Genomic DNA, 22128 nt, shown 5'->3' with positions numbered 1-22128 from the left:
CCTGCCTATGCAGGGGGTCGGACTCAATGATCTATTGAGGTCCCTTCCGACCCTAACATCTATGAATCTATGACTCTATGAATCAGTCTGATAGAGGAGTTCAACAGAAAATGAAAGAGTATCTCAAAATGTCTCAGACAAATAATCCTTTATTAGTTTGAATACATGCCACTAGCAGTGCTGTCAACTCCAGTGGTCTTATGTCAGTATTTACTGTTTTTCCTAAAGCTCCACCTCTTGGAGGCAGGTGATTCTTTGAGAATTTCTGCTTTCATTTACAAAGTTTTTAAGCTCTCTTAGGCTGTTTGCAGATGTTAAACAAACAAACAAAAAAACATGCTTTACTAAAAGCTCATGCTTTACTAGAAGAAGCAATACATTAGTTTGACCTGGCTCTGCAACATCTGTATAGATAGGGCACTTCAGCAGCACTTTTTGGCACTTTAATAGCTGATTCAATCAACTATTAGATAAAAGTGCTAAAAAAAGCCCCACTAGAGTAACTGATCTAAACAGATGTTGGGTGAGCTGGGTCCAACTAACGCACTGCCTCTTTTGGGCATGTGCTGGGCTCAGCACAGGAATGCACCGAGGTTAAAAGTAAAGTGCCATGGCGGGGTGGGGGGGGAGGGTTTAATGTCTGCAATCAACTATAGTTATAAAGAAAAGCTTTTAAACAGAATTTGAATGCACCTAAATGATCAGAACCAAAGGCAAAGAAAAAGAACTCAAATATTATCATTTTTAGGTCAATCTAATATTTTTAGGCTTGACTTTTCAACACTTGGAATTGGTAATACTGTGGTTATTAGGATTTAGGGTAGTGCTAATATCTATTACAGAATATAATAGCTCTTGGGTATGTATAGAGTAAAAAGTGCATTTCCTCAGAGCATTTCTCTTTAAATGGAATGGCTAATTTTAGATGTACCTGAAAAGAAAAAAAAGTATTATTCATTCTCTTAATCCTGCAAGGTACTAAGTGTCTGTAATTTGGGCTGATTACAGGCACTGATAACAGTTGGCATTACAGGATCCTGGCTCTTGTTTCTGTTTCTAGTGGTATAATGCTAGAACTAAATGTTGTCTGCAGTGCATGTATGAATCATAACTGCAACTACCTCAGTCCAAGTGCTGATTATTATATTTTCATAATGCTGTCCTTAGGTGCTTCCCCTTACCCAGGTGTCCAAATAGATGAGGACTTCTGCAGCAGACTGAAAGAAGGCACAAGAATGCGTGCCCCACAATATGCAACAACAGAAATGTAAGGGGTTTTTTTGTGTAGGAGATAAATATTTGATGTGCATCTACACTATCAGGTTACATTGGAAACTGGATAATGTCTAAGTCACCAAAAAAAGTGCTCTCTGTGTTAAAAACCAAAGTGCTCTCACTTTTTAAATGGTTGTTAGCCTCTTCTTACAGTCCTACCCCAAACAGAGACTTCCCCAGCTTTTTCACTCTATGAGTTTGAAAACAATTTAGTGATACTTGCAGTATTATTCAAATGATTAACATGGACCCAAGCCCATAGCACCTTTCCTAAGTTGGCTGTCAGCCTTCTAAGTCCAAACACTACCAAGTGTGTTCTTCAAATGTGTTGTTTATAGCTTGAAGGAGGAGTATAAAGCTGCAAAGAAAGGCCATAAGCATTAGAAATGCAAGGTCACTGTCACTGAATTCATCTTTTTTTTCTGGACAAGGATAACTTACATTTTCAAGAGACAAATGGATTTTCAGCTCAGCGCACAGCCTTCAAAAGGAACTGCTAGAAAGAACAGGAAGAATTTTATTCATTCCTGCCCAGACGGCACGTGTACACATTCATTAATGCACAGTGGTTACTGCACATTTAATTTAGTACTTGTATAATCAAGTACTAAATAAATAATATTGTATAATCAAATACTAAATGAATGGACAGTAATTGGAGTTACTAAGCAGTAGCTCAGGTGAATGTCTTTTTAGTAATGCTGCTGTGCAATAGCCTAATAATACTGCTCAGTAATGTATTAGCACTGTTTGTGTTGTAAAGTGCTACTGTGCAGTATTATTAGGCTATTGTGTGCTTAGCATCTTGTGTAGACATGCCCAGATTTAACTATACACTTGATAAGCATCACACCAGTGCACAGTGTTATCATTTTATTAACTTTGGTTGTAATAGAACAAAAGTCCCCCACAACTGCTTTGCTGATGTGGGCTCATCCCTTTATGGCAGTGGCAAGAGAAGATGAAAAGAAAATTCACTCTCTAGACCTACTTAATCTTTGACCTCCATGTTGGAGTCTTTCATCAGTTATGTCCAGGGCCATCCCTAGGGGGGTGCGAATTGGGGCAACTGCCCCAGGCCCTGTGCTTTGGGGGGCCCTGTGGAGCTGGGCGGAGCAGTGGTGGTGCAGAGCTGGGTGGAGCAGCGGCTCCACATCCAGCTGCTCCCCCCCGCGCTCCCCCGGCCGCTGCCACTGCCGATGGTGGTGGCAGCTTCTGCGGGTCTGGGATCGGAGCAAGGGTGGGGCCCCTCATGGGCTGATTTGCCCCGGGCCCTGCACCCTGCTCAGGTCACCTCTGGTTATGCCAACCACGCAGAGAACAATCCACCAGGAGTTGGATTAACACTGCAAACTTTTTTATAGGCTACCAACCTGGTCAAACAATGGCAAATTGCATTCACTACCTACCCTAGAAGTACCTTGCTACCAATCTGAGGAATTGGATATCTGAGCTTTCAAAAAACAAAACAAAGCTCTAAAAGATAAAGTATCAATCTGCAGTGCCAACTCCAGCTGAATTACAGAAATCAGAATGCACTTTTCTGCACAAACCAGTTAGAAAAAGTACAGACCTTGGATAGTTTCACCTCCCTAAGCAAAACTGAATGGCTTCTAAGTATCTTGTCCAGATCTCATGTGGACCTCAGTGACAAGACACAGTAACACATACCAAAAAATGTTATAAGGAGGACTGAAAGGATACAAGTCAGTCTTAATCATCTCTGGGAGTATAGTTTACCAGTTCATTTTGTTATCCTAATGACATTTAATAAAAGCTTTTTTGTTGTTTCAAATATTTTATTGCAGGAAGGAAAATTAAACTTTGACCAATACAAGGAAGTGAAACATTCATATAAGTCATCTTATGGTGCCTTACATGCGACATTGTCAGTTAAATGTAATGCTTAATACAAGTTTAAAGTTTTTGTTAAGAATAAAAAAAAGCTCTGTTAATTTAATTATCCTCATTTTGCAACCTTCCTGAGTTGTATTGCCTTTTAGGAAGCATCTGTTCTCCCAGAAATATTCTTTTTTTTTTCAAAACTTGCTCTTTTATTGTTAGTAAGAGTCTCTGGTATTGTCCAGGTTAAAATACATAGGCCCTTTGGACTTTCATAGATGCCTACCTCTTCAGAACATAAAAATTGTCAATTACTAGGTCAGACCACAGGTCCATCTTGCTCAGTATCCTGTGTCACACAGAGGCAGAGAGTGGATGCTGAAAGGGAAGGCGAACTGGGTGTGACCAGGATTTTTTCCTCACTGTTCCTCTCTCATTTGCAGCCTTCAGCATTTAAGGTCACGGAAGTTCTGATTCAGAGGCTGTATCCCTAATTCCCATGCTCAATAGCTACTGATGACCCTTTCCTCCAAGAATTTGTCTAATCCCTTTTTGAATCTGGCTAAACTGTCAGCTCCCCCAACATCTGGTGGCAATGAGTTCCACACTTTAATTACACACCATGGAACAGGACTTCCTTTTGTTAATTTTAACTTACTACCTGCTAGTTTCATTTTGTGACACCTAGCTCTTGCACTGAGACAAAGTAAATAATAAATCCCTATTTACTTTCTCTTTGCCATTTAGTATTTTGTAAACCCTTCTCACCCCCCACCCTCAAGTGTCTCTTTTCAAAACTGAATAGCACTAGCTTCTTCAGTCTCTCCACATATCCACCCATACCACTAATCATCCTTGTTGCCCTCTGCCCTCATTCTCTGTACCTCCTCTAGTTCTTTTATATCCTTTTTGAGGTGCTCAGAACTGAGAGCTCAGTATCCAAGGTGTGGAGGCACCACAGATTTATAAAGGGGCGTGATGATACTTTCAGTTTTGTTTACAATTCCCTTAATAATCCCTAACATTTTGTTTGCCTTTTTTATGGCTGATGTTTTTAACCAACTGTGCACAATGACTCCCAGATGTCTTTCCTCTGTGGTAAGACCTAATGTAAAGCCCATCATAGTATAGGTATAGTTTGGGATATTTTTCCCAGGTGCATCATTTTGCACTTTTCTATACTGAATTTCATTTGCCATTTAGTTGCCCATTTACTCACTTGTGCCAGATCCTTCTGTAGTTCCTCAGAGCCCACCTTGTTCTTCACCACTTTAAATCATGTTGTATCATCTGCAAATCTGGCTACTGCTACTTGTCCAAATCATTCATGAATATGATAAACAGCATGGGTCCCAACCCAGATCCCTGGGGGACCCTTCTGTTTACTTCTTTCCATTCTGAAAATTGACCATTTATACTCTATTTTCGCTTTATATCTTGGAGCCAATTTCTAATCCATAAATGGACATTCCCTGCAATCCTATGACTATTTAACATGAATGACAATAAACAAACCCAGTGTTAGGATACTGCCATTACAACATTAGTATCACTGATCTGCTACTCTAAACAAGCAAACAAACAAAACCAGCTTTAATACTGAGTATATTCATTTTGCTTTATTGTTACAGCTACCAAATCATGTTGGACTGCTGGCATGGCAATCCCAATGAAAGACCACAGTTTTCAGAGCTGGTGAAAAGATTAGGGGACCTGCTTGAAGCAAAAGTGCAACAGGTAGAGAAATAAAGAACATTCACCAATATCTCTGTACACGATGTCTACAGAGTGGATTATGTGGGTAGTAATTTAATATATTTGTGTGCATTTAGGATGGCAAGGACTATATTCCCCTGAATGCTATATTTACTGCAGATACTGGGTTTGCATACTCAAGTCCTACTGCAACCAAGTCTCCTTTGAATGAAGATGTATCTGCTCCAAAATCAAATTGTGAAAGCACTGAAAATATGAGGTAAGGTAGGAAATACTAAAATGCTTACTTTATGACATTCCAGCAACTAGGTATAGGAGAGTTTTTCTCTAATGTAGCTTTGATTAGGGGATCAGAAGAATAAAAACTATCCTAAACTTTCCACTGCTTCCATTAAAAGACTCAAAGCATTGGGGTTTTTTTGGTGGTGGTGGGGGAGAGGGGCGCGATTAACCTCACCCTTAATTTTTCTTATCTTCCCTGATTTCAAAATGGCAACTGGTGCTTCTCTCCTTTCTTGTGAATCCCCCAGTCTAGCAAATGTCCAGTGCCTCCCATCCCATCAACACTTGCCTTCATTTCAAAATTTCGTTTGCTCTGAAGTATGCAACAAATTCTAGGTTAAATAATCCCACAGCACTTTACGGTAACAGTTGTGGATGAGGCTTGGCAAAGGCTGTTATGACTTCTGAGAGCTATAGTGAATTTGGGGTAAGGGTCAAACAGAAGGTAACCTACTGATAGACTGTGGGGCAGGGAGATATGATAAAAGACCCATTGAAGAAGGAAAATAGTGCCCTTTTATGAATCATAGGAATGTAACCTCACTAATTACTCTTATTATACAATGGATTGTATATGGGCAAACCATTTAGCTGTCATTACTTTCTGCTTTTTAAAATATTGGAAAAGTTCACTACTTTACTTTGTTCTGGACTGCCCATTTTACTGCGCACTTGCTAAGGTTTCACCAAGTAACTATTTATTTCTCTTCTACAATCTTTCTTCTCGCTTCTTGAATAGATACATAAATACCTTCAAAATGAAAGCAACCCAAAGAGTGAAGACCTTTGAAGAACTTCCAGTCAAGAATACCTTTGTATTTGATGTAAGTGACACCTGGCCTGAATGAAATGCATCTGGGTCTTTATTCAGTTATTTTTATTAGTGCAGTGCAATATTATCTGCTTTTAGAAAAGAGCGTTTTTTTTTAGAAATGCTGCTGTAATAGGCTAAGAGCTGAAGAACACAAGATGAGGAGTAGCAGTGTATCCTCAGCAGACTGGCCGGCTTAGCCGAGTTCCATGACCTGACTTGCAACCGGTCACAGAAGCACAGCCAACAAACGCTGTGGGAATTGCTAACCAGTGTCTTATCAGATCTGAGCAGCCTGATAATGCAGCTTCCAGTGTCTAGGGCTTCACCTCAGAGTCACGTGTGTAAAATCAGTGAGAAGGAGGCACTGGGTCTGGGTCTTAAGAACCTAAGTCTCACTGAATATCAATGCCTAAAATGTGACTCGGTAAGAATAGGCAAGAGCACTGAGTTCAGCTCCACACATCTAACTTTGCTGAGTACTGGGTTCCTAGCAAGGTGCAGCCAGGCGGGCAGCATTAGTACTAGTATACATGGGGGGGGTAATGGTAAATGAAGGGCATATCTATGACTCAGATGAGTTGTATTTCAGCTTCACACTTAGGCTTACAATATCAGTTTCCCCATCTCTGCTGTTGTGATCCCATGGAAAAATTAGACTAGTTAACCAAACAACTGTGTTCATAAGAGATATTTTTTGTTTAAAAAGTCCTCTTTGGGTTGGCTGTGTGTGTGAAATCAGTGGGAGAAGGCACTTTGAAGCTCTGTATATTAAGACCCAAAGGCTCATTGAAAGTCAGTGCCCAAAATGTGACTCAGTAAGAACAGGATTCATTTGTAAGTTGGTCTTTTAACATTGTTTCTTCCTGCTTTTGTTTTCAGGATTACCAAGCAGACAGTGGGATGGTGCTGGCTTCAGAAGAACTGAAACGCTTCACTTGGGCAGACAGCAAACAAAAACAGATGTTCTTTGGGTCTGTGTTTCATGCTCCCCCCATTAGAAAGAAAAACATGAACAGTGAAAGACCTGAATGCTTTTGTGCTAAATCATGCTAGACATAGACACCCCATGGTGTCTGTAAATAAGTTAGTCACCACGTATGCTTTATAACTGGTTATTTATTCAGTGCCCACAGCTGAAGGATCTGGACACCTTATAGCAAATGAAAAACAATATGGGGAAAACTCCCCAGAGGCAGCGTCACTGCCTTTTACATCTGGTTTTCACCTGGTTGAACAGGTGTACTGTGGTTGCTGCCTATCAGAAACAAGTTCCAAAAACAATAGCATTTTTGCTAGGTATGTCTTGTATCTGCTCCTGGGAGACACCAAGGATCCCTCCAGCAGCAATTAGTTTAACAATGCTTGTTTTTTGCCCTTCTTTTCCATGAGTCAGCTAAGAAGAGCCCATTTAAGATCCACAGGCTCAGGATGCTAAAATGGCAACTTTACAATAGATGGATGTAAGGGCCTCATTTCTCTTCCTGCTGTTAAGCACTTTAATATATTGGCCACCTTCCTCTGTCTAATTCCTGACAGCTGCCCAAGAAGGGAACTGGGGCTGTCCTGTGAAAAGTACTGTACACACAAGCTATCTCTAGATGGGAAATGTGTTTTTTTTTTTTTCCTCAGTAATGGTGGTTTCTCAGTTCCAGGGCCATTATGAGACTGTCAGTCTTAGACTAGTTTCAGTTCCCAGCTTCCGGTCAGCTCACAATGTAGAGACTGCCTTGACCAGAGGGATCATTCATTTTATGCTGGCATTAGGTCATGGCCATTATTCCATCTTGATTGTGTTGGATTTGTCAGCAGCTTGGAAGTGGAGCGCACAGGTGTGGCACTGTGTTTCTGAGTGACTGTAGATGATGGAATCCTTGCTAAAAAACAGAAATGATATGCTTAAAGGAAAACAGTGATTTTCTGCATGCTTTTGTTAAATACAGGCAAAGCGAGCATTTGGCTGGGGATGTACCCAGAATGTCTGGTGATAAAGTGGAAATGTTATATTGGCAACAGTTTGTAGTGGGGTATTTTTCATGACTGGGGCAGCTAGGGTTATACTGGTCATTGTGAAAAAGTGCTGATACAAACTTTACACTGCACGCACCCTCAACACCCACATGCTGCAGGAAAGATTATTGTATTAATGTTTATAGCATTTGCATTTTCTTATTTTTTTTGCATCCTGGTACACTATGGTACTCTTATGGTTTCTTGCAAGCCAGGTACTCTAATCCCTATAACTTTTTTAGCATGTAGATTGCACAGGGATCAGTAGAACAAAACTTTCTTAGAAATGGTATTAAATAGAGACATGAAATTTTGTAAGTCTGGTATCTTGAGACACCCTGAGGCTAGAAACAAGTGCTAGTTGACTTACTGAAAATGTGATAATTTCCCCACTTTAATAGTGTATGGCTCCTGTTTCTGAGACTGTGATTTATACAGAGCTGCATGTCACCTGTTCTGTAGTTCAGTAAAATCTTTTTAAAAGGACTCTCTCAGTCATAGAAAAGAAGCCAAAGTGATTTTAAAGAACAAGGATGGTTATAGGTGTGAGAATTATTTTTCTTCTGTGAGATAGATCAGTTGGCAGGAGGGGAGATAATTGAAACTGCATAGTAAAAAGCAATGGGTAACAGATGTTAATTGTTGACAGCAGATGAGTATTTGAGCTAGAGACCCCATTAAGCTGATTGGTATGCCAAGACTCCTTCATCTAAACTAAAAGGAAAAGTGGGATACCATACTAGGTCAGACCCTGGGTCTATTTAGCCCAGTATCTCATAAGAGTAGAGAATAAGGGGAAGAGTATGTATGCTGGGTGAACTCATCGTGATCTACAAGTTGGCCACAAACTCCTGGAAGACTGATTCAGGCTCAACATTAAAAAAAAACTTCTTCACAGTCGGGTTGTCCAGACTGTGGAATAAGCTCCCTCCAGAGGTGGTGCAATCACCTACCCTGGAAATCTTTAAGAGGAGACTAGACGTTCACTTTGCTGGGGTCACTTGACCCTCAGTTATCTTTCCTGCTCGGTGCAGGGGGTTGGACCCAATGATCTTCCAAGGTCATTTCTGGCTTTACAATCTATGAATCTGTCCTCTGCCTTTGTTCTCTTACAGTTTCCAGCACTTAGAGACCTAGGAAGTCCCAATTTGGAGCTTGGACCCATTATTGTGAAGTTTAATACCTACTGATAGGTCTATCTTGCATGAATTGCTTGTGAACCTAGTTGTCATCTTCTGCAATACCTTGAGGCAATGAGTTTTACAAGTTAATTACATGCTGTACAAAAAAGAACTTTCTAAACCTGCCTCCTGATAATTTCCTTGCATGTCTCCTACTGTTGTAAAAGGTAAATACTAAACTATTTACTTTCTCCACCAAAAAGGAAAAGAATATTGCAAGTCTACTAGGCTAGGGACAGACATTACACATAAACTGGCTTAAGTGATCAGAAACTGGTTTAAACCTGCAACAAAAACAGATGTTCAGAGCACATAAACCAGTTTGAAAATGGCTGAAACTGACTTGAGATAAACCTGGTTGAATGTAGTATCAGACTTAACTGATTTGGGTCAAACTGTTTTTGACAGTTTGACCCAAACTGGCCAAGCTGGCCCCTCCCCTCTGCTCCCTGGCTGGAGCTCTGGCAGAGACTGCAGCTACAGCAGGGTCTGCCTGGCTCCCTACTGCTAGTCAAGCAGGAATCCCCCCTCCCATCTGCCATAGCACAGACCCTAGCCCCACAGACCCTAGGCACGTGGTATGCTAGCTAATGCTGAGAGGTGTCTGTGTCCGTCTCTAATTTCACTGGGACACGCAGAGAGAGCAGTGACTGCTTAAAGCTTTTTGGAGCTAATCAACAGGTCAGCTGGTAAGCTGTTTAAGAAGAGTCTGAACTAATGGAGAGAGGCTAATGTTTTGCTGATGGCCTGATAAACACTGTTATCAGCTCCCTACTGGCTTGCTTGCCTGTCAGTTCGCTGCAGACAGTATAAAAAAAGTGGGGAGGAAGATTGAGAAGGTCTGTATCATCAACAGATGCATGCACTGCATACCCCACCACCCCCTTGTCTCAGAGTGCTAGCAGGGGAGTGGGGTCTGGCAACACTCCTACCCCTTGAGCAGGGAAAAGCCTGGGATGGTGCAGGCGGACCTCCCTAATCAGAACTTCCTGCTGGGGCGTGGCCACACCCCCACTCTGTGGAAGGGAAAGGAGGGCTAATGCCCCCTGGCTTCTAGCCTGAGCCACTGCAGGCATGTGCCTGAATTTCCTCAGTCCAGAGAGAATGTCTGTCTGGTTACAAACAAGTTCAGCTTAGCCAGGTTAGACTACCCTGCAAAGGTTGAATCAATTCAAGCTGAGGCTTTTTGAATGTCTGTCTCTAGCCCTGAAGACAGAAAAATAAGTTAAGACCTGAGCTGAAGCTTGTTAGCTCAAGTTGCAAGATTGTAATAATTGCCTAATAAGATATTTATATTTTATTTTGATTAATGCTGCTTCCACCATCCTTAAGACCAAGGGACTGGGGAAAGACATCCAACTCCAGTCATAGGCCTGGCATAAAAACCCTGAATCAGAACAAACAAACTCTAAACTGAAATTTACTTTTAAGGTAGAAAGAGCTTCCAACTGCCCTGAACTCCTAAACCAGGAGAGTACTACCTAAACTAAACTATTCCTAAGGACAGAAAGCAGACCCCAAACTACAACCAGCATCTCAAACCTAACCCAAATATTCAAATGATACTCCCAAACTAAAGCAAACAGGTTGTGGCTGGAGCAGACTCTATAGAACCCTAGCAGCTCCATTCCCACCCTTCCCTTTCCTTCCCCACAAGAGGTTCTTGCCAATCAGCCCTCTCAATCTGGCTCAAAATTGGACCTGACCATCAAGCACAACATTTACAGTTTCTTTTTGAGTGTTCTGGAAGGTTTTGCTCAAGGTAACACCACCACCATCATCTCCTTTTTCTCAGTCAGGAGTAGACTAATTACTCTGGGGAAGTTAGCCATGGCAGGAGCTTGTAGTAGCACTAGAGCTGGTTCTAGTTCAGCAGCTTTGGTTAAGTACAGACAGTTAAAAAGCCTAAGATTGATTCAGTTCAGTCTTTGCAGGTTAGTCTAAGATGCATAGATTAATTCAAAACAGAAGCGAACAGACATTTACCTTTGATTCAGGAAATGTAGCCACATGCCTGCACTAACTCAGGCCAGAAGCTGGGAGACACTAAAGCACGGCAGCTCTAGCTGTGTGTTCACTTCCTCTTCCTGCTACCCAGAGGTCTCTGGGATTTTCAGTCCAGAATTGAAGCAGCAGGACTCTGCAGGGCTGCTCATCACTTCCTCTTCCTGATTTCAGGTGCTTCTGGGATTTGTAGTCTGCAGTAAGTTTGAGTGGGGAAAGGGGTGTTTAACCCCCCTTCCTGGTCCCAGAGCCCAGCTGGGGTTTGCTGGGGGCACCCCCCATTCAGACTGCGCTTTATCTCCAGCTGGGCTTGCTACCTCTCCCTCCCCTTTGTCAGCCAGCCCTCACTGCCCCAGCTAGAGGGCAGAGGGGCGGGACCAGCCCTGCTCTCTGGACCAGACAGCCCAGCCTATGGCTGGAAAGCATGCTGGCGGGACTGTGAGTTAACTTGAACTGGAAGGGGTCTGGGACAGAAGTTTCATAAACAGGTTTGACCTAAATCAGTTTATTCTGATACTACATCCAACCAGGATATTAAACCAGTTTCAGACATTTTAAAACTGGCTTATGTGCACTGAGCTTCTGTTCTGTTACAGGTTTAAACCAGTTTCTGATCACTTAAACCAGTTTATGTGTAACTTCTCTTCCTAGCTTTTGTGTTTCCTTGAACCTTTCTGTAGCTTTGAGGTTACTGAGTGCTGTTGTGCTGTGGAGGCCTTCCACTGTTGGATAATTTTCTTAAAGCTCTGATGTGCAAATACAGCAAAAGCTCAAACATTCAGTTACAAACCAAGCTTCAGGGAAAAGCAGGAAAAAGATATGAAAGCCAGGTGTGAATAAAGAACTTGCCTGTATTAATAACTAGTTGTGGCTGATGATCCTCTTTGAATGCACAAATGTGCTAATATTGGTATTCTAACTGGAGGAAAAGGGGAACCAGCCTTACAAAATGTGATCTGCATTTGCTTTTTACCAGCTTATTGCACCTGAAGGACTCAACAGAGCCTTGCAGTGTGATATGCTTGTGCATTTCCTGCTTAGCCCTTTTACAAAGTCACTTCCTTTGGCCTTCATTTTCTGATGACTGGTACACACAGCTGCACAATTTATCACTGAACTTCTACTAGTGTGACTCTATCTCTCCATAGAGCTGCAGGCTTAAGATAAAAAATAGATCAGATCTTCAGAGGCTGTTTTAAACACCATCAACAGGTGTATATGTCTGCGCAGTGCTGAGTCAGCTGGCTCCCTGAGAGCCCCTTCCTTCGGAGAGCTGGCAGTAAGGTGACTTTGCCAAACATCTGCCTCAATGGCTTGAAGTACAAGATACTAGTGTCCCACAGGAGCTGGTGCCACTGACCCCCCCGCCCCTTCCACTTTCCCACATACTAAAGGCCTTGTGCTAAACATCTCAAGGCTTCAGAGCTTTGTTTTTCTTGAAAGATTTTATTGCACAAACCAAAAAACAGTAAGTCTCCTTCAGCCTCGTGGCCTGGGCCAGAGCACTCACCCCCCTTGTGCAGATGAGATGATATGCTCATGACCTTTTTAACATCTCACCTGTTTCAGTTCTTGAACCAGCCTTCTTGAACACTGACAGCTTTAAAGTGCTTTACTATACAATATGAAGCAAACAGTGGCATATAGGGTGGCCCATGTGATTTGAGAGAGAGCTTTTCTTGTGTAGAGCCTCAGGCAAAATACAGCCTGGGTTAAGTGGCTAGCTCTCATCACAGAGCCTGAGACTTGGGAGTGGGGGAGAAGCAGTGGCTGAGAAAACGCCCATCTCACCTGGTGTCTACCACCACCATTCTCATCACCACCAATGAAGGAATAAATTGGTTGGGGATGATATAGGCATAGCTGTACCCATATTCTGCTATGGGTATTACCTATATTTCTGGGCTTTCCTGGTTGCCACGTGGGGCTGGGAGAGAATCCTTTCCCTCGTCCTCTCCTTTTCTGCTATGTCAGGCGTTTTGTTTTTTTATGCCTTCCTCAGAGGCATTGGATGTTGACTGTAGCCAAGGTTGCGGATTTTGACTGGGATGTGCCAGTGCTCCTGCTGGGATTTAAAGCCAGAGATTCCTGGCTAGAGGGTCTTGCCTCTCCGCTCAGGGTCCCACCACTTTCCATATTTGGGGTCAGGAAAGAATTTTGTCCCATGGTCAGATTAGCATGGACTGTGGGGATTTTTGCCTCCCTCAGTAATGGGAGACATGGCTTTCTACCTGAGATCTGCTGAGCACGTATTAACAACTTTTTACAGATGCAGGATGTTGGCTGCTGTGGTTCCCTTGCTTTACCTGTGGCAGGTTAGGGGGTTACATCGTGTTATGTCAGGGTTGACAGTAGTTTTACTAGGAGGTTAGATCATGGATTTGTATAGGATGATTTGGATAGGGATAATTCTGCCTCAGGCTGGTGGTTGAACTAGATGACCTATGGAGGTCCCTTCTTCTCTATAATTTTATGAATTGGGTGGTTGCCTTTCACAATGCTTCTTTCACATCAACTATGACTTTCCATGCAATTTTCATGCACTAAGAGTGATCTCTCTTTCTGCAGTCTGAAAGCTGGCAGCAGGAGCAAGGAGTCTGTTCTCTCTGGAATGACCAAGCCAAGTTTCTTCAGTTTCAGCTGCGGCCACCTCAGTGAAGCTAGTCGAAGACTTGCTTACGGCAGCTTGGTGCTGGAGAAGATGAAGACGTGCAGGTCTCCCCCTCCTGACTACAATGCCATGGTCTTCTATTCCCAACCCCCTGTGTAAAGAACTGCTTAACAAAGGTTCAGAATATGGACACAAAAATGCTTGGAGCCCTTTCAAAAGGGCACCAGCTGGTACTTCAATAGTTGTGCACGAACAAGCTGAGAACGATTCAAATCCAGCAAATGCAAATGCACTGGAGTGTTAAAGTTGGAGTGACTTGCTGTATTTGAATTGTTCTCAGCTTGTTCACATGTAAGTTAGAACATACCAGCTGCAGCCCTTTTAAAAAGGCTCCATCCTCTCCAAGCCTACTTTAATCTGAAACATGTTTCTCCCTTTCCCCCTCTGATAAACTCATAAATTCAAAAGCTTAAAGAGCTGCTTTTTGAGCAATCGGACCGGTTTTCTCCCCCAGGCACTCACTGAAACTCACATGACCTACTTTCCTTCAGACTGCATTAATTGCAGCACTTGTGTGAAACGTCCTAGAGCCTTACTGCTGAGGCCAAGGGCTTGGCTTTCTCAAATGTTCAACACCTGTAGTGCTCAAATGGCTAGGTCTGCCTGCTCAGTATTCCAGAAAATTAGGCACCTAATTGCCATAAAGACCCCAGCTGACTTCTGGTCCCCCCCATGCAGCAGTGGCAGATCTGACTCCCATACCAAGGGTGATGTGTTATTTAAGTGGCATCCCAACCATTTAGGAGCATTGACATTTGAAAACAGGAACCCAATTCGACTTTCCTTAAGGATAGCATGGTGAAAACAGTATAGCACTGTTCATGTTGGTGTGGGTGCGACAGAATGGCAAGTGACTAGGTGGGGACCTTCCAGGTTGCATACACAGCAAGTCCTGCAATCGATTTCCAGGGACTGAGAAGTTCCAGTACAACAGCCTCTTTGTGGAAGCCAAGTTTACTTGCATAGGACTGGGAGATGAAAGCACTTTTGGCCCCAACTTCTTTTTTTAAGATCAACAAGGCTTTGTACTTTGAGTGTGATGGAAAACTAATGCTTTGAGGGCCCTTCAGTTCTGGTAACCCCAGACTTAAGTTTTAACTTAGCAGCTCCCACACTAGTCTGCAGACCAGTTAGTGCAAAGATCACACTACCCCCTCCCCTGCCCTTTCAATGAAGACCATGAGAATGGAACCTATTGGTTTACACAATAAGTTGGAAGGTCAACAATGGTCAAAAAAGTCCAGTGGCCACTGTCATGCTACTTTCTTAGACCATAAGACCAAGCCAAGGTCCTCTTGAACTAGGAATTTCCACACACTCTACAAAGTGCAGTCAAGGATACAAAAATTAAACTTGATTGAATTAATACACAGATATGCTTTCTCAAGCTTGATCAGGTCAAGCAAATCATCTTGCACTTTGTCATTCTCCCCTTGAATGTGCACTGGAGATATTTTAACTTAAGATGCTTAAGCTAAATTTATTCTATGATACCTGCTGGGCTGTCTAATATATTGCACTGATTATCTCTTACTTATGGGAATCTGTCAGCAATGTAACAAGGTAGCCAGTAAGTTCTGTATATTGCTAAAATGAAAAACCAGTTATTAGATGGTGGGGAAAAGGTTACTCACCAGTAACTAACTCTATGACTTTTGGTGGTGATGGAAGCTTTTCCATAAGTGCAACTGAATTTCAAATTCTCTTAATAGTATTTGTGTATTGTAGCAAAAGTATATCAGCAATGCATCCCATACTTTTTGCGCAGCAACTCAGAAAGGAAATCTGTCCTGGGCTTCAACAGCTGTAAAGATGCACTTTCCCCCGTAAGCTTTGTATGCAATATTAAAAGGCCTTCATAAAAAGTTTATAACAAGTTAGAGCAGAAAATATTCTCTCCCCCCCCCTTTTTTTTAAAGGAGGAAAACACCTTTGAACCAATTATTAAAGAGTGTTTTGTAAGTGTCACTCCTTAGCCAGCTGTTCTAAAGAACACTCTGTGACTGGCATCTACTCCTATCAAGGGACTGTGACATTGTCTAACTGTGACAATATGTAGTCTCTCAGTGGTGGAGAAATTGATCAAAATCTGATGGGCAATACCCACTTTCACTATAAAGAATGGATAGTATATCTCTGAAGGAGGGTTGCATAATGTAAATAGGAATTAAATATGCTTTTTGTGCATAAATATTTAAGAATTGGAATACAAGATTACTTTTATATGAACTTTAAGTTCCTTGGGACATAAATAACGCACTTTTTCTTACACACATATTTTTATATAATAATTCATTGCTAGAATCCTACAATAAACTTTACATTTTGAAAGTCTTCTTCAAGTTTTGCATGGGTGATTTGAACAGATGGATTAGAAGACTCCATGGGGCAGTACTCCCAAATATGCTGACAGCTTTATAGTCAAATAACAGCACCCATGTTTTCTGCAAAAGTACACTTCCCACAAGGCACACAAGTGCTATGTTGGATAGTGATTACAATGGCTTGCATGTGAAATGTATAAAGTGCACTGAACTGAAAAGTAAGGTGGTGCCCTCTACTCCTTCAGGATGTTACTTTACTAGCTTTTGAAAGCCATCTGCAAAGAAAAGCTACTCCTTCTAACATTTCCCTCAGAAAATTGAACATTATCTGGTCAGTGTTTGTTTAACTTCTGCCTCTTCCTCCACTCCTTCATTAATCCGCACCTCTGAAGCAGAGTGGTAAATTGGCAGCAGCCTCTAAGATGCCATGGTAACCCAGCACAAAACCTCCGAGCAAGTATAATGAGAAAAATCAATGTCAGAAGCACAGAATAGGTCACAGGAGCCAAAGTCTTATGGCAGTGGTAGTGCTGAACTGCCATCTTGTTTTTCATGGGTCTGTTGGCTCTGTGAATGTCTTAACTTACCTTTTCTGATTTGGAGTCTTCTGCAAGGCTTCATTTACTTAAAAGTTCACTTGGAAAGACATATCAGAATGACCCTGGAAGAACAACTGTCCATGCTTGGTATAACTCTGATTATGATCAAGAGAAATTTCTGTTTTGTACTGATGCTTGATGTACTGTGCCTTTATGCCAATCTAAGGGAGATTTACTGTGACTGGCTGAATAGCTGATTCTTGCTTTAAATTCAAAAAATATTCTCTAGGAGGCTACTTCAAGCCGCCATTCAGTAGCTTGGCCAGATACTAAATACTTTTGATTCCTGCATATGAGAGGATTCCTAAATGTGTCCCTCCCTCCACCCCCATTAAAGATGCAAGTTGGTATCTAGAAGATCTAAATTAGAAAGAAAGAGGGTATAGCAGTATTCACCAAACCTTGTGGGTTTATGCCACAGTAGCAAAATCAGGCACTGTTGCAGCACCCCTATTTCAGCCACTGCCACCAATTCCCTCCCACCGGTAGTGGGGGTGGCTGAAGTTAGCTTGTCTCAGATGGCTCAAAGTCAAGTAAATTCTGCACTGGGATAGCCGGTAGAGTAGTTCTTGGCATGTCTAGTACATTTTGAGGTTTGCAGATGAATATTGTAAATAACTAGAAATATAGTACTGGAAGAGATACAAATCCTCATGCTTCTAAACCAGTTATTCTTAACTAAGATGCCATGAGATCCTTTTGAAGGTGCCACACCCGTATTAGTTACGCAAACCCCTACATGTGATTCACAAGATAAACCCAGAGATTTCAAATAGGAATGCATCATGTCAAAAACATTCTGACCTGTCATGGCCTTTTTAAGTTCTCTGCAACAGAACAACTGCTTTACTATTGTTCCAGTCAAGAAATAAGTAAAAAATAAGATCTGGCATATTCTAAGGGGTGCCCTGAGTCTAAAAAAGGGTAAGCACTTGCACTGCAGGTTGACCGCCCCTGCCTTAGGGCTTTTTTCCCCTCCCCAAACCTGCCTCTGCAGTGCAGACATGAGGCATGCTAAGGAAGATGCATGTTGTCCAAGATCCCTGGGAATTTGTTTCCCCATTTCTTAAATTCACATTCTAGTTCATACAAAAAGTTATAACCCACTGCTTTTGGTTTACTAGCTACTGCAAGTTACTGAGGAGTGCTGCTGTGAGACTTCTGTAGCAGATGAGAGAGATGTGTATGTGCATGTAGTTGTTGAACCCACTTTTAAGGAAATGAGAGAGTTAACAGTAGAGAAGTGCTTCCTGCCTTCTGAACTTCTGAGAAGTGCATCAAGCAAACTTGCTGCAGCTTTATTTTAGTCATATGCAAAATAAACTCTCTAAAGCAATAATGCAATTTAAGGGACCAACGGTCCAGATTCAATTTATGCAAGAAAAACAGAAAATTGACAATTTTACATGTATTATACAAAATCTTATGACATTACATAAACATGTAGGAGGGTTGTGTGGGTACAGAGGACTTCACCCCACTAGTAAGTCACTTTTGCTGGTTAACAATACAGAACAGAATTTGGGGCATTGAAGAGGTCACTTATTTCATGTGTAATTTTCAGATAAACTAAAACACATTGTTATTGGACAAGAGATCTTGATAAACATGGATGGAAAGGTATTTTCAACACAGTTTCTTAGAGTTAGGGACAGTCTATTTACGTAAAGCGGACCTGGTTTGATACAAGCAGAAAGGAGCTACTACTTGGACTTGGGGGTTAAGGAAATGCATATTACTATGTCTCTAATGTACAGTATCTAGAAATTTTAGGCCAAGTGGTAAACATCAAATGCAGTTTGCACATCATGATTGTTCAAACTCTGCATTGGAGTCATTTACAGAGTGAAATACAAAAGGAATTTCTGATGGAATGAAATATTGTTCCAATACTAAAGATGTAAAAAAACGCTATCCAGCTTGACTACTTAGCATGCTCAAAATAAGGCTACATTATTTCTGGTATTCTTTATTAAAAATACTGCTGTACACATGGAGAATGAAAACAGAATTAAAGATGAGTAACACATTGGGATCGTGACATAAAAACATAACATATTGGTGCTTTCTGGGGGAAGCTGTTGACATCTGAATTACTGAAACCAGGGCAAAACAAAAATACGTAGGTACCCTCAACAAAATATTTACAGCATAGTAAATACAGAAACAGAATCTAAAACAGGTACAAAAATTAAAATGACTGACATCACATGATTTCAAAGGTTGTCCCTTCTGTGCTTTTAGCTGTAAAAACTAGGAAGGTCAGCATTATATTCCCAATGGAAGGGTAAGTCCTGGGTGATCGCTTTGTTTAAACATACACAAAACTCTTCCTATGAATGGGACAGATGACAACTTTAGGACAACCTTCTAAATGGAATTAAAATGGGGTAGAAGGGCTCTCCCCAAAAAACACCCAAGCAGAACTTCAGACTGTTCAAATCATTCCCAAATATAGACCAAATTAAATAAACAGAAAACAAAGCTCAATGATTTTTTTTGTTTTATGTATTACCTGACACCAAATATTTTCTGGCTGACATTATGTACTTATGAAACATTATTAGCTGTCTACCTTTTGTTTTTAAATCAAGTCCTGAGGTTACTAGGGGCTGAAGCAAACTGACATTAAGCAAATACACACAAGTTTGCAATTTAGTCTTGTCTTGTAAAGAGTGGTTTGCTGGTCTAGAAAGGATGAGAATTCAAGCCCTATTGTACCCCTGCCTTAAGCTTTCACAAAATATTGGTCCACAAATTAAATTTCTAAAGGTTCCCAAACCCCACAACTGAATAGATGATCCCCTTTCATTTTCAAAGAAAACAATACTGGAAAAACCTCAGCCCGCTTATAAATTAAGCATTTCATATTTCTTCTAGAATACAAGTACTTCTTTTTTGTACAAAAGAATTACAATATGATTTGTCAAAAAACATATAAAAGACAGCTGCTCTTCCTCAAATACATGAGCTAATGATAAAAGACTGTTTTGCATGTTCACTTCTCAAAGTTCCTGTTCCTTTTACGTTAAAAAGAACAATATTGTGGCAATTGTCATCTTTTGAATATTAAACATTATGTTCCTTTTAAAATTCATTCAATCAAATGCAACAATAATTGATTTTTAAACTCAACAACTGATGCTACCTAATGTGGATTCAACCACATGGTCTAAAATGTGTAAAGCATGTCCCTAGTCTTCAAAGCTTTCGATGTGAAGAGAGTTGCTTTTCTTGATGCAAGTCTCAAGGCGGAGAATCATTTTAAAGCTTATAAAAGTGGACAGAGAAATATTAAAAACTTCTCTGAAAACTACAAATATTGAGAATTATTAAAATTGATGCCAGTAACATCAGTTGCAAGTGCTTAGAGTCTGTCCTGACCTTTTGAGTTCCCACATTTTCTTCATGGTGAGCACCCAGTGCTATTAAAACATTCAGTGCTGGGAAAGGATAGATACAGTCTTCACTACTGCTTTAAGAAAGGAAATTCCTACATATTTGGCAGTCTTCGGTATCAAAGTGTAGGTGTTTATCTTTTTACTATAAATCCCAGGAATACCCAAGCTTGGAGACAACTGTATGTCCAAATATTAGAAAGTTAACTGAGGAAAATTCCAGACTTTTGAGACTGAATTACTTCAGGAATATTCATGTGTTGAGTATTATCAAAAGTAATATTACTTTGGGCTAAGCAGTGACTGCAAAAGGCACAGCAGATCATTCTCTCTTCAGATTCAGGTTGTAAAACTTCAAAAGCTCTTGATGCCAGACAACTGCTGTGTTTAGTTAATCTTCTTAACAGTGTCTTTGTATCTGTATCCAGTGTAGAGTACCATAATAAAGCTGTGGTTCGAAGAACAGAACTTTATACAAAAATTATACTGTAAATAACCTAAAGTAATACAATCCTGAAACTTCAGGCATTTAACACAATTTCTTTAAAAAAATTCTATTAAAAAAATTGCATAAATGTAAATGCATCTGACTAGCAGGAAAACATACAAACAGTTTTTAAAAGGCGCTGGTTGTGTTTAGAGCAAATTTGATATGCTCCTTAAATGACAGATGTTTTTCTAGGTGTTTCAAACGATGCTATTTTGTCACTTTGCTTAGACAAAGATTAATCAAATGAGAGGGGATTTTATATGTCAAATAACCGATACTTTCACTTGATTTCTTTCTTTTTTTTGAAATTGCATCTTCTGGCTTGGCTTGTTAACTAACAGTGGGTGGCATACAGAGCTTGCATACAACACACTTTTACAGAGGATACAAACTAAATGGTAATTTATAGAACACAATTTCTATGAAATTATTTACCTGGTCCTTTATGTTATTCTGGGTGCAAATAATATCAAAATGAATAAATTCTGCTATATCCTCAGGGACAAAAATGTATCCCAGAAATGTCCTTGCAAAGAGTTTCCCTTAATAAGTATACAATGTGGCAAAACTTCAGAGATCAGAAAAGTCTTAAAAAAATTAAAATTAGTGCATATACAAGTGGAAAAAATAAAAGCAGGAACATCATGCACCTGATGTGTTCCTTAATCTAAAATAAATTCTTCACAGATAAAGCCTCCAATGGCAGCCATAGCTCTAGGATAAGTGAAACATTCTTCCCTTCAAGTAACAGTGTACCTGACTGAAGTGCAAGCAGCTTTGCTCATCTCCTGTTTGTTTCCCAAATGTGAAATGAGATGACAACAACAACTCAGCTGTAGTGCAATTTGCTATTGGTTAAGTTCCTCAGCAATGTCCTGCATACTTTCAGCAAATACTACAACTGGCCATTTGCGGCTGCAATCAGTTCTTGAAAAGTATTTTCAAAGCAGCGTTTTAAATCGCTGTAAGTTACCACAAGTACACTCTTCTCGTCTCTGGAAATGAGGCTTATTTTTTCTGGCACACCAGCATCTAACTGTAACAAGAATGCAAAAGGCAAAATAAAGACTCATGTGAAAGAAATGGCAACACATTTTCCTAAATACAGAAGTGATCAATTGCTTAGTGAGATTTGTGGTTTCTTTTCATGCAATTCATTTCCAATCTATTCATAGAGTGCCTGTAGCCAGGACATTCTCACACCTGTAAAGCCCAAACTGTACCCTGACCCTCATATGCATTCTAGACCTTTACTAATAGTTTCAAGAGTATTGTCAACTTTTTCTGAAATGCCACTGTACCCCCAGGGAATCAAGAAAAGCTGGGATAATCTTCAAGTCTACACAAGATATAAAAAAATCAAATGTCCATGCAACTCACCTGATAATACCTCAGATCCACTAGTAACAATGGATGGTCTTAGCCTTTATTAACAGGATAGGACAGGACAGACACTGCCTGAGTAATTTGAGCACCTTGCTATAATGCTTTGTAATGCCTGAAACCTGCATTCCCAACTACTACT

At 40.7% G+C, this 22128-nt stretch overlaps 2 protein-coding genes across 2 annotated transcripts in view; one reads left to right on the top strand and one right to left on the bottom strand.

Moving 5' to 3' along the window:
* The window catches only part of FLT1 (fms related tyrosine kinase 1), a 150533-nt gene extending 131637 nt beyond the window's left edge, over positions 1-18896 (top strand). The window contains exons 23-28 of the mRNA XM_025208711.1: positions 1168-1267; positions 4749-4854; positions 4950-5092; positions 5855-5939; positions 6809-6900; positions 13690-18896. Of these exons, the coding sequence (XP_025064496.1) occupies positions 1168-1267; positions 4749-4854; positions 4950-5092; positions 5855-5939; positions 6809-6900; positions 13690-13891 (728 nt within the window). The 3' untranslated portion in view covers positions 13892-18896. The remainder of the gene's footprint in view (positions 1-1167; positions 1268-4748; positions 4855-4949; positions 5093-5854; positions 5940-6808; positions 6901-13689) is intronic.
* PAN3 (poly(A) specific ribonuclease subunit PAN3) overlaps positions 18109-22128 on the bottom strand; it is a 126230-nt gene continuing 122210 nt past the window's right edge. The window contains 1 exon segment of the mRNA XM_006027488.3: positions 18109-21639. Within this exon segment, the coding sequence (XP_006027550.2) occupies positions 21499-21639 (141 nt within the window). The 3' untranslated portion in view covers positions 18109-21498.

This window comes from Alligator sinensis, unplaced genomic scaffold (genome assembly GCF_000455745.1).
Source record: "Alligator sinensis unplaced genomic scaffold, ASM45574v1 scaffold84_2, whole genome shotgun sequence".
Taxonomy (NCBI): Eukaryota; Metazoa; Chordata; order Crocodylia; family Alligatoridae; genus Alligator; species Alligator sinensis.
This window is presented reverse-complemented; position numbering and strand designations above follow the sequence as displayed.